This window comes from Numida meleagris, chromosome 16, assembly GCF_002078875.1.
Source record: "Numida meleagris isolate 19003 breed g44 Domestic line chromosome 16, NumMel1.0, whole genome shotgun sequence".
In the NCBI taxonomy this organism is placed as follows: Eukaryota; Metazoa; Chordata; class Aves; order Galliformes; family Numididae; genus Numida; species Numida meleagris.
In genome coordinates, this window is record NC_034424.1 from 3798562 (window position 1) to 3811520 (window position 12959).

Sequence of the window (12959 nt, forward strand, 5' to 3'; positions counted from 1 at the left end):
AATGGTATGTACATGCTGTGTTTCTGGTTTCATGATGTCAAGTCTCTTGACTTCCTTGAATCTAGCAGCACCAGGTGCTCTTTGCTCTGCTCCTGGCAGCATCTTTGAGAACTCATGACTTCAGATCCCACTGGCACACCCTATTCAAAGAGACTCTGAGCACTCTGCAAAACCACCAAGGCTGAACTCCTTTTTCCCATTTAGACAAGTCTATGTTCTAGACGAGATCAATGACAGGTATTCGCAACCAGGTGTAGCTCAGGTAATCGAAAAGTACCATGTACGTTTAGCTCCTATTTCCATCAGAAATATTGAATTTCGAATTATCTTGGGTTTTTTTAGGCTTCTTTTAGAAGTTCAGTCAAAATAATTCAGTTGACCATTTTCTACTGAGGGCTGTGGTGCTGGCAACACCCAACACATCTCGCAGCAATGTTTCACTGGCAAAAGCTTCCCTAATAGAAGGCGTCCTTGTGATTTTCCTGTTTCATTTTGTTTCTTTGTTCAGTTACATTTGTTTGAATTTTTCCACAGCATTATATTATTTTGAGCTGGACTTACACGGTGTGTTTTACATACAAAGCTAACGGGCTGGTGGTGGTCATTACTGAGCCAACACTGATAAGAGGGAAGGGTCAGCAACAGGATTGGTTTGGGGAGTAAGAGAGTCCTCCCTGCTCAGTGAGGTCAGTAATCCAATTTCTTTTGTGCCTGACTGTATCTCTTCAGGGTCACCTAACCAGATCCTTCTCCTCCGCAGGCTCTGCTGCAGTGGTAATTTTTTCCAGCAATAATACCTTTTGGAGCTCTCTTGGGGACAGACCCATGGCCTGTTTTTTCTAGGTCTCTCCACAAGGTCAGTTATCTTTCCTGCCTGTGTTCTGAGGAAAGCAAGCACTGGAGGGCAATGGGAACCACCCAGTGGTCACACTGTTCTACCACTCGCCACTAATAAGAGGGCACAGAGTGGTGTGGTTGGATCAGCGAGCCCCATGGAGATGTATTTAATGGCACGAAGCTGTTTCTGGTGGTCAGGATTGCTATTGGCAATTTTGAATGTGAGGTTTGTTTTGTGCATCCTGGGAGCACAGATTGCACTGAGTTGTGTTTTTCTTGTTACAAAAAAAGGAAAATCATCTTTGCTTGAACAGTGGACCAAGCACCCATCTCACATCAGGAAAAGTCACGAGCTGGAAATTCAAGAGAGGGAGCTGAAATTTCTAACAAGTTTTCTTATAGAGCTTTTAGTCCTCATTGTTTTTCAGATTTATTTAATGTACAGAAGATTAATAATCCTGATGACACTCAGAGTTAGTTTTAGGCTTAGAAAAAAAGAAAGATTACTGGAAGAAAGTGCAGAAGTGCAGAGAAGATGGGAGGGACTGTTAGTTGATACCTCGTTTTGAGAAAGGGTCTTGTACACGGACCATGATCTGTCTGGGTCCAGCAGGTCCATTTCAAACCCTCCAGGCTGGAAGGAATGTGGAAATGTCTTGTTCATGACCTCCGTATGCAGTATCTCCTGTCTTGTCTCCCTCGTGCCTCTCCCCTGACACCCAGCTGCTATCTCCACTTCCTCTGTCTCTGCTTTCAGACAAGAACTTGCAGCACATGAACCTTGTGCCTTTTTTCCTTTCAACAAGATTGAGGAAAGTGCTTTAGCTGGAGCCTGGAGTGCACAGTCTGGGTTGCCACTCAGCGCTGAGAGCTGAGCAGTCAGGCTGGGGATCTTGCAGTGTGCTCTAGTGCAGGAGATGCCATCTGCCAAATGTCCTCCTGAGTGGTGTTTTAGCAAGTGGGCTAAAAAGAACATCCTGTGCATGGCAGCTGAAGTCCGTCACAGCTGTCACGGGAACATGCACGCACAGCCTGGGCTGGAGGTGGATCTGGCTCTCTGGGGAGGCTGGGCACGTGGCCAACAAACCTCCCTTCTTTGCCCGTGTTTCCCTTAGGGGAAGGGAAACGCTGGTTTGCATGGCCAGAAATTGCTCAGAGGAGCAGGATAGCACCAAGAACCATTGGCGTTCTCGGGTGCAGCTCACCCAGGCAGACACTGACCCCTCTAGCTGAGCTTATCAGAGCCTTGTGGCCAGCCCTGATTTTTTTGAGGTCACGGTCATGAGTCCCATTGGCCCCAAAAGCAGCACATCTCTTGTGTTCTTTTCTGCAACAGCAAACAGGCTTTCTGAGAGGAGGAAAATAAGAGAGGGAACAACATCCATCTTTTGTTTACCCTTATCATCACCTTCCCCTTACTCCTTGTGCACCTACCTCTGATGCTTGCAGGACATGTCTGCTGCAGGACACTGCTGCTGGAGCTGCAGAGGGGAGGCTGGGGGTCAGCAGGGCCGTGCCCTTGGCTTCCAAGGAGGGCAGAGCTTCTGTGGTCCGGACTCTTCTTGATGATTTCATGTGAGAGCTAATTAATGGCCTCCCCACGTCTCCATAGCAACTCCATGCTGTGCTCTTAGCCCTGATCCAAATGGGCATTCTGTACACTTCTGAAGCTGTAGCATCAGCATATTAATAAGATTTGCTGACGTCCTTTGCTTTCTGCCACATCGGCTGGGAACTCTAAATTTGAATAACTTTTAAAAAGCACTTTTCTAAATAAGCTCCTAGTCCATTCTCTCATGTGACTTGAAGCAACTGATCCCAAAAGTCTTCTGCATTTGGGGGTTAAAAGTAGGTAGAGTCTGCTCTACCTGCTGGTCTTTGCCATTCTTAGCCTTTAGGACACATCTGCTGTCTGGCTTTTCTTTCTGTCTTTCTCTGATTATTTTGGAATCTCCAGCTTTCACAGAATCCCTAACTGCAGCAGGGAACAAGCATCTGCCATGAGTCAGTAGGACCACCCCTGTATTAGTTGGGGTGTCCATCTCCCTATCTCCCTCTTGTATTGGAGAAGGGAGTTGAGTTCCATTCTTACACAGTCAGACAATGGTTACCCACATCTAAAAGTCTGAGGATCCCTTTTTAACATTGTACCAAATAACAATGCCTACCAGCCATGCTGCTTAGTGATCCTCATGTTATAGGTGAAAGTACTCTCAGAGTGCAATCTAATTCTCCTCTATTAATTACCCTCCAATCTTACATTGCCTGGTAAAATATTTTTCTGGACAAGGGGAGGACTTGGACATGGCTCCCTCAAAAGCCCATTAATACCACTACAGCACTGGTGTGGTCTCTCTGGAGTGATCTGAGCTACTGTCTCTTATCACAGCCAGAAGTATAGGAGATGCTAGCATTGCTTGAGGATCAAACATCCAAAAACAAATCTGTGAAATCTGTTTCTGGACCTGGTAGTCATAGGTCCTTCTCAGGTAAGGGCTTATGGGACTGAACAGTGGGAGCAGACTGTGTGCCCTGTTTGAGGTACTATGGACACTTCACGTTTGAAAGGTAGGGAGTGAAAATTTTATCACTTATGTAAACTGGCCCCAGACATCTGTTTCTGTCATCAGAAGCAGAGGACAGCCTGGCCCAAGACACAGTTATCATGTTATTTGGCTTTGCTTTTCCTTTTTTTCTCTGACATACATTTTGAGCTCAAAGCATTGTCTCAGTTGCTGGATAACTACATTTTCCTCTACCCTGAAGGACAAGAGAATTGATCCGTGGCATTTCATCTTCATTCCACCTTCGAATGTCATCCAGCCATGCTGCAACAGCTTTACTGCACAGAAGCTCCACATCACTGTTCTGATGTGCCATTACACTTCGGTGGTGTATCACCAGACCAGGAACTCACAAGGTAAGCTTCCTGTGCTGACGGTGTATCTGTGCTAAACTTCCTTCCATATTCCTACTCTGATTTTCAGCACTCCAGCTTCATTACTCCCAGCCATGGTGGAAACGCTGTCCATGTCAGGCAATGCATCTCCAACCCCTCTGCTGCCTACCATTGCTTTGGTCTTGTCTGGACAGCAGTGATTTAAAGTTCTCTTGGCTCCCAATGTCTTGTTTAAAGTTCCTGGTGTTGCCCTCCTTGTTGAAGCACAGTATAATTGGGGCCGATCATCCCCAGGCATCATTAGAAATACATGAGAGCAATCAATTTGATCTCTAACAGTCCCACGAACACTGGGCAAGATTTAGCTCATGTGTTGTTAGCTACCCACGAGATCTGAGATTTAATTGCAACTTCTCTGTCTGCTAGTCAGTAGAGCTGGATACTTATCTCTTAGGAAAGCAATTTATCGAATTAATTTCACTTTATGTGAGCACATTCACTATTCCCAGCCACGAACAGATCCCATCATTGAATGCAGACTGCATCTCAGGCTATAGGTTGCTCATAAGCAGTAGTCAGTATTTTTAGAGTAATAACTATAGTTCTTTTTCAGTGTCAGCTCCTCAGGTCATACATGTAAATTAAACAGTATATTTCTATTCCCTGCTTGGATGGATGAAACTGTCAGGAACATTATTTTCACTCATAATTACTAATTTGACATTCATTTCCCATGAATACTCTTCACTATTTGCTTAAAACTAGCTTCCATGCATACCATTGCCAATGAATTTTCCCTCCTTGGAAAACTGACATGGAAATGTCACAGCTTTAAAGAAACATTTGAATGGCTCATCTATAAGCATGAAACTCTGCTATGCAAAGACCAAAAAAAAAAAAAAAAACCCACAAAAAACCCAACCAACAAACAAATGAGCAAATTAAGAAGAAGGCAACTTTGCAATCTCTTGCAGGGACTGATCAGTAAAGACAGAAAGAGATCTCAGTGTGTGTTAGGGAAAACACAAAGTCACAAGTTACTACCAGCTGAAATGGATGAAGGTCCCTAGAAACATCTTTCTTTGATTCACTCAGATCTTCAGGCTCATGCATATCCCCTCCTTTTGGTGGTCAGACAAGGACTGATGTGTTCTTTTATGACTAGGATTCTATTTTTTGTTTTCTTACTAACTAGACAGATAGTTTCTTGTATGCCCTCAATCATTAGTTCCGCAGGAGATTTCAGTGAATGTTTATTTTCCTCAAGGTATCTAACTCCTTCTCAGCTTTGATTTGCATCAACCAAAACCTCTCAAACTGAACAAAACCTGAAGCCGAACTTAATTGTCTAAGTCCCTGGAGTGGTATGAGTAACACCACAATGCATTTAGTTCCTTCCAGAAGAGCTGATGTTATTCTAAGAATCTACAAATAAGGTCAGAACCTGTATAATTTGGAACTTGACTGAACCACCATGTTAAGTCTCGAGCCAGATCTGAATCTTGGGCATCGGGTCGAGGCCTCCAGCTCAGCCCTGCTTTTCCACAGGACACTCCTCCAGCTCTAGAAGTCGATAGGATGAGAGTTTTGTTGGTTCCTTCTAACAGGGCAGGACTGTCCATCACTCGCAGTTCTGACAAAGAATTTTAACTAAAAATAGTGAAATTAAGAGAAATAACCCGCTACTCTCCTCCCATCTTGTTCAGGCTTTATCACCAGCTCAGCTGATTCATATGTTCTTCCCTATATTTTAAAAATATATATCCAAACACACATGCACACACACTGCAAAATTTTACACCACTTTTAGTTATTTCAGGTTTTTTGCCTGTCTGGTAACTCAACCCTTTTAAATCTGTCTTTATCCTGGTAAAGTGAGACCAGACTTTAGTGAGTTCTGGACACACTGTAATAAAATTTTTCTCATCTGTTTTCTGTTTGGTTTTGTTTGTTTGTTTGTTTTGTGGACAAAGAATCTGTGAAAGAAGGGTATTCTTCATTGCTATGGAATCATAAGGAAATATAAAGGATTTTTCCTTCCCCAAAGAACTAAAATAACTTGTATACCCCTCAGCATCCTTGGAAATACATTTTCTTACGCTGTGCTTTGGGTTTTTGCCATGGTGAAGGTTTCCCAGTGTAATTAGACATCCCAGAACATAGGTTAAAACCCAACTCAGGTTTGCCTTGAACTCTAGGTTTTCCAAGGTGAAATATAATTTTGACTTTCTCAATTTTTGGATGTTGAGACACCTTAAAGAGCAGTGACTTGGGAAATTTTACAGGGGTTGAGCTTTGGCCTCACTGAAGACAACAGCACCTGCTGCCAGGCATGGAATGGAACGAAAGGAGACCTGACACGTCCCTCTCTTCAGCAAGAGCTGACACTACCTCTGGTGAGAAGTCTTCCAAGGTGAAAATGCCAAAGTGAAGCCACCTCAGATCTGCATCCACCCTTCCACCTGCTGTGTCTTCTCCCCGATGAGGCACTTGCTTTACTCTCAAAGGACTGCCATCACCTTCTGTCCTTCAGCAAAGCTCAGCACGGGCTGGGTGAATAACTCAACATAAAGCTGGCATAAATCTCAACAGGAGAAATATCTTTTATCTTTAACCATTTACTCCCACTAGGAATAATGGCAGTTCTTTTACATTTACATATAACTCTTTTTTGTTTGTTTGCTTTGATTTTTTTTGTCTCTTTGTCTTGGCACCTGCATAGCAGAAATCTTTACAGTTCATTACAGAAATTTGCCCCTCTCTCAGATCCTCCCTTTATTTATTTACCCTGCTGCCCCTGAGGACTAGCAAGCAACACCTCCAAGGTCAAGAGAGAGTAAGGTGTTACTCTTTTATGACGGATTATAGAAATAACAAACATGCCTGACAGTTTTATACAGCTGCTAGAACGGGTTTAGTTTTCAACAAATGGAGAATTTCCTCTTTTTTTTCTCTTTTGTATATTAATTACATTTTACAAATTTTGTTTTTCCCCCTTCTTTACTTTTTTCCCCCTTTTCTTTCTTTCTTTTTACTTGCTTTTTTTCTTTCCTCTTTTTTTTTTTTTCTCTTTTATTTTTTTTACAGCAAAAGGATCAGTCACCAATGTGTCCCACTGAAAAGTCCGGGTTAGCAGAGTTTGGCCGTCATCTGGTCCGACTGTTTGAGGATCTCGGTGTTGTACAGGTCTAGAGCGTGGTTCACACGGATGATCTCACTGTTGGTGAGCTTCAGGCGGTGCTTGAGCATACAAGAGAATAGATCCAGCTGGGGCTTCCCCGGGGCCACAGGAGGTGCCAGTCTATTGATTCGGTCCCGAATATCCAGCAGCAAGAGCATGACGGAGGAGGAAGAATAGAACTGCCCGCCTTGCGTGTACGACTGGTTGACCTGCTGCACGGCGCTGCGCAGAAGGTCAGCGTTGAAGCGCAGGCTGTAGCCGTACACCTGCACGTCCGAGATCTTGATGTAGAACTGGCGCTTGCTGGGGTCAGAAAGGTCCACGGGCCCTTGGCCCGTCTCGTTTCGCAGCAGGGAGGGCAGCCGCGTCCGGCTGCGTAGGTAGATGTGGACGGTCTCGAAAAAGGTTTTCCACCGGTTGCCCAGTAGCAGGGTCCAGTTGTAGCACTGGCTGTTTTGGAGGCGGATTTTCTCCCAGCGTGGGTAGCCATACTCCCCGAAGGGCATGTTCCAGCCCTCGGAGTGACTCCCGCTGAACGGGTTGACATAGACAAAGAACATAGGGTCCAGGCTGCTGTTGCGCATCTGGCAGATGCGCATGGAGATCCCAATCACCATGTGGATGAAGTCCATCCTGTTCTTGTTGCTCTTCAAGGTGAGGGACATGCGTTTGCGCCACCTGGGGTCAAAGAAGGTGTCCAGGCGGATCTCGTTGCTGATGAAGGTGGTATGCACGTACAGGCGAGAGTCCATTTTCTGCAGCAGGTACTTCAGCTCTAGGTCCTGGAAGTCCAAGTCTGTCTCGAAGCTGATGAACTGCTCGCTCCGCTCTGAGTCTACGTTCTGAGGCTCACACCGGCCCCGATAAAGCTTATAGCCCTTGTTGCACGAGCCACAGAGAGAGATGTTGGCAAGGCTGCACATGGCACAGCTGTTGTTGCCCCCAATGATGCAAGGGATGGGACGCTGGCACAAGCTCGTGCCACCATGGCAAACACAGCTCCGCTGGCTTTCCAAAAAAGTGCCCCAAAACCCATTCTCATTGCAGTAGAGTAGGGACTGGACCCGGGTAAGCCATTCCTGTATTGTCCTGCAGGTAGGAAGAAGAGAGGATTAGCATCATAGAACCTCACAGCATCTTTGGTGTTGGCATCTTTCTATGGTCATAGTGCATAGCAGAGCTCACAGAGCACTGATGCCCTGCTACAGCATTTGGGAACTATTCCAGGCTACTTCTAGGCTAAATCTTACATCTGGTGTTTATTTCTCCCACAGAGAACAAAAGCCCTCTAAGAAATAGCCATAAGTTAGCACTGATCATCTGAGGGCTCTCTCTTCACACTGCTCTAAGAGCTGAGACTGGCTCAGCCTCCTGACAATGCTCCCATCAGCGTAGTGGTGAGAAAGTTCAACCATGGGAACAGAGCTGATAAAGCAGTGCCAGAGGCTGAAGTGTTATCAGGTATTGCAGCATAACTCTTAGACTGGCAGGAGGCAGCCGCCCATCTCCATATCACAGGCGATTCCCTCCGCTCCCCAAAAACAGATTCTGTAATGGGATGAGGCAAAGCCAATAGTAACCTCTGCTCATGGTGCAGAGTGCAAAAACCAGCCAAAAAGAACATGCAAGTCAGGGTGCACAGAGACCAAGCTGCTTGAACAGCTTCTCCTTTAAAAAATCTGCTGCTAATTAATCTCCTCTTACAGCCTCTCCTCCAGCCACGCTTACCCATTCCCAGGTCCCACCACTCCCATCACTGCTCCATGAAAACCCTCACCTCTGTGTCCCGCAGCCCTGCATTGGCTCCTAATGAATGACACCAGAACCCACGTTTGCTTTTCGTATGACCGCCCTGCAAAGCTGCCTCGCTGCCCCTTCTTCCCCCCCCTCTCTGGGAAATCTCAGCACAGCAACTCCTTTCTCTGCAGCCTCCAGAACGCCTTGTTCAGCCTCGTCCAGCTCCCTCCCCTCCGCCTTCCCCCCAGCTAATGAATACTTCATTGTCTCTTCTGGGCAAAAAGTTCTTGGTAGCACTGCAGTGAGAGGACTGGCTAATGACAAATTAGGATTCAGTCCCTGTAGAACAGGAGGAGTGATTATGGACAGAGGCTCTCAGAGCTGGATTAGTGAAATTCATGGCACCTGCATCGCCTGACCTCCGAATAATCATTAAGCTGTAGGCTGTATCAAAGAAGGCATTAAATGATACAGCAGCAAAGAACAGCAAGATGATTAGGGGGAGGGAGTGAGAGGAGGGATGAGAGTGTAAAACAGAGGAAAGCGCTGGAAGGAAAGAAATAATCGAGGAGCAGAAGTAGAAAGGGAAAAAGAGGGGAAAATGTGCAGGTAAAAGGAAAAATAGGCGAGAAATGCAGAAGGCTTAGGGAGGGAGAAAGGTGAAAACTGAAACAAAGCAATATCTGAAAGACAGAGGAATGGCAGGAAAGAAAAGAAGCACAAAGAACACTGAGAAAAAAACAGTGAGGGGAAAAAAAAGAAGTGAATTATCACAAAAAATCTGAAGCCTTGAGTGGAGGAAGGGGCAATTTTCATGTTCCTCCTGTGGTACAGGGCCGCCAGGGTCACCTTCCTATGCTCAGAGCTAGCAGGAGCTCTCCGGCCAATGGAAAAGCTTTGTCCCTAGAAAAAGAGCCCAAGACATTTCCTGCCTTCTTGGACAGCTCTGCTTGGAGCAGTGCAGGTTTGAAGCTTTACGACACAGGTTTTGTGTGTCAATAATGCCACTGAGTTCTTGAGACATGAGCTGTACGGAACGGATGCTATAAAAATTGGAGTAAGATGTCCACATCCTATCCAGCTGGTGTGTTCTGTCCTAGGAAAGAAGAAAAAAAGGAAAAAAGAAGAAAAAAAAAAAAAGAGCTATCCTTCCTTCCTTATCTTTTACCAGCTGTTGGTAGAGCAAAACAACAAAGGAGTTTCGGCTGATATTTTGCAATTGAAACTAGCAATTTTCCTGTTCCTCAGATCAACTTAGTGGAGGAAAGATGGAAGGAGATCTGCAGAAGGAAGTGTTTTGTGTGCGCGCATGTCTTAGCGCTCAGCAAAGACACAAGTAGGACAAAAGCGAAGAAAAGAACTACCCACCATCTGCTGATGGCAGCAATAAAGGACGTAATTAAATGAAAATGCAGAATCCAGGGCAGAGCTGGGCACTGGCTACAAACATGACAATGGGAAGCGTGATAGAGTGAGGGAGAGGAAAAGCGGTGAAATTACCCCATTTTATCTTCCAGCTTGGACAGGATAAGAATATACACAGGACCAGTCAGAGCCCTTGGGCTGATGGGAGGCAGCTTCTTAAAATACTGCCCTTGATGGCTCAGGCTCATGTGAATGTAACCAAGAGAAGACAGAGGGAAGCTGAAAAGAGCCACTGTTTAAGAGCTGAGAGCCAGTAGCAGAGTCGCCATTGACTTTTATTTTTATTATTTTCGCTTTCATTAAGCTGTCATCAATTTCTCTTTCTCTCCCTTAATATCATTGCAAGAGTTATTTTGCTTAATGTTTGCTACCTCTGCCCATTTAAATATAAAGTACTAGAGCATTTGAAATTAATAAAAAAGAAAACCGTGTCTACAAAGGTGGCTGGAAAGCAATTTTACGTTCAACTTTAATATCTGATGCGCTGAACTAAAATGAAAATAATAACATCTAGGCAGAACTGCGAGCATTAAGTTGCAATGGTTTCTTGCAGTTGCTCACTGGCGTTATGCAATCACCAGGCAATGCTGGGAACTAGGAGCCAGGCGGTCTGGTTTCACCATTCAAAGCCTATCACACAGGAACAACAACAAAACACACAAAAAAACCCAACCACCATCCAGTAGAACAGGTTCTTTTTTCTTTTTTGTTCTTTTTGTTCTTTTTTTTTTCTTCAATTGGAAGAACAAAGGTAGGAATTTAACATGTTCTCCTTTGCAAACTCACCTTTCGCTGCTCCAGCAGCACTAGCTGCTGTGGAGATGCCTTTGGGCTTTCTGTATGGAGTGGTGAGGTACACATCGCTGTTTTCATTCTCAGCAGCTGGGAGATGTATTCTTAACTAATGACAATATGGCTGGAGCCCAGAACACGTATCAGCCCCCTCCTTTGGGTGTTATTTATATTTTACATCCAGAATTTTAAGATACAACCATAGGTGCTCATTCAATATTGAAGTTTTAACAACTGGGGATTGGTTTCTTTTTTAAACCAACCAACTTGGCTGCAAAGAGGTGCTTTTAAGTAAAATATCAGCAAATACAGATATTTATATTTCCATTTTTATCTGTTATAAAAGGTCATGGAAAAATCATCTTAATTGCAAAAATCCCTAATCTTTCTTTCCCTGGAAACACCACCCCTTCCTTTCCCCGAGGGCAATCGACAGCAGTCCTATTTCTTTTTTTACGTTGCTTTTGAATATATAATGTAGGCTTATTATTATGTGTATTAAAGAGAGAGAGAGGCTTGCTCTTAGTAGAATCTTTCCATCCTTTCAAAGCCACTGGCATGCTCGATAAGCTTCTGTTGTTCTGCACGGTAACCATTAGAAAATTAGAGTATTTCCAAGCAGTGTGAAAAGAGCAATGGAATGCATACCTCTTCCACCACAGAGCTGTCTACTGAGCCCCTCCCCTGACTCGCTACAAATGCAGAATGACAAATTAGAAAAGAAATGATAATATGCCTGGTGGTGTTGACTTAAACAAATCAAGCACATCAGTCAGTTAAAAAACCCAGCTGCCATCATCCATTTTGTCCTTTCCCCAGATTCTATAATACAAGTTGGAGGCTCCCTTTCTGCCTGGCTGACTTTTTAAAATAGAAGAGAAATGCTAAAGACATATTTAGCTGAATGCTTGGAGCAGCGTGGATCTCTGCTCGCTGCTGTTGTGGCACAACTCAAAATAAAGCCTGGACTTGCTTGTGACTCCTCCACCCATTGGCTTGTTTGTAGCAATGGGGCCAATTGGCAGGATGGGCCAACTCCAGGAAGTTCTCTAAAGACTTCTTTTCATGAACACTTAATAGATACTTCTCCTCATCCCTGGTAACACCATTGAGTCTTTGTCCAGAGACATGAAAATTCTCAGTTAATTAAAGAGACCTGAAGCCCCGGAAGAGTTTCCTGAGCTGCACCACCGTGAAATGAAAACTTAGCATGCTTAGCAGCCAGCGGGCAGGATGATAATAGGACACAAAAATCAGCTCATTTTCTCTTGAGTTTGAATATATATGCAATAAAGTAGCTAAAACCCAGTTCTACAAATGCTAACCTGGCCTGACTTCTTCCAGAGATGCATGGAAGAAAATGGCACTTGGACCCTTTTTTTTTATCCAAGATTTTCAGTGTTACTTCACTCCAGAAAACGTGGAAATAAACAGCAAGCAATGTTTAATAAAAATCCACAGATGCAGTTCTCCAAAAGTGTTGGGAAGCAAACAAACTTGGCCAGAGGGCAAGGCTGAGAAGAGCCAGCGGGAGGTGACTATTGGATATCAATAGTTATTGTTGCCGTAATGGAAAATCTGCCCTCTCCACGTGTAGTAACATCACAGGGCTTCTGGTCAATGCTGGTTGCCAAGTTTTCCACCAAACCTCCATGTCAGCACAACCTCTATCAAATCGCTTTGGCTGCAGGGTTTAGGTCACCAAGCCCTGCCCCACTGCACTGCACCCATCCCCATGAAGGACGAAGGTTACCTTTCTCTAGGCAGCTGGTGGTTGGGGTTGTGCCGACACCGGACACTGAGGCCGAAGAGTTTGCGGGCAGTGCGCTGGATCTTCTGGCGCTGGGCTTCCAAGGAGCTCTGCAGCAGCTTGTAGCGGTTCTGCAAGTCCCAGTCGTTCCCCCAGTGCTGGTGGATGCTCGCAATGGTCAGGAAGTGGTTGCTAGGTAGCCTTTTCATGAAGGATTTGAACTCATCTGGAACACAGAGGAATGTGGAGAAATAGAACGATAGGACTATAATGAAGTTACAAGGAGTTTCATGTGCGGGGTGCTAAGCGCTCTGCCAAGGGGAGCTGTTGGCCGTTAA

General features: G+C 44.8%; 1 protein-coding gene and 1 long non-coding RNA gene across 2 annotated transcripts in view; one reads left to right on the top strand and one right to left on the bottom strand.

Annotated features, from left to right (window-relative positions):
• On the top strand, positions 509-6719 carry LOC110406927. The gene is made up of 3 exons (XR_002443639.1): positions 509-856; positions 3604-3757; positions 6022-6719. It is a non-coding gene; the product is annotated as an uncharacterized LOC110406927 (long non-coding RNA).
• Positions 6771-12959, bottom strand: part of BRINP1 (BMP/retinoic acid inducible neural specific 1) — an 87592-nt gene continuing 81403 nt past the window's right edge. Inside the window, exons 7-8 of the mRNA XM_021414066.1 lie at positions 12625-12847; positions 6771-8006 (exon numbers count right to left, since the gene is read on the bottom strand). Of these exons, the coding sequence (XP_021269741.1) occupies positions 6866-8006; positions 12625-12847 (1364 nt within the window). The 3' untranslated portion in view covers positions 6771-6865. The remainder of the gene's footprint in view (positions 8007-12624; positions 12848-12959) is intronic.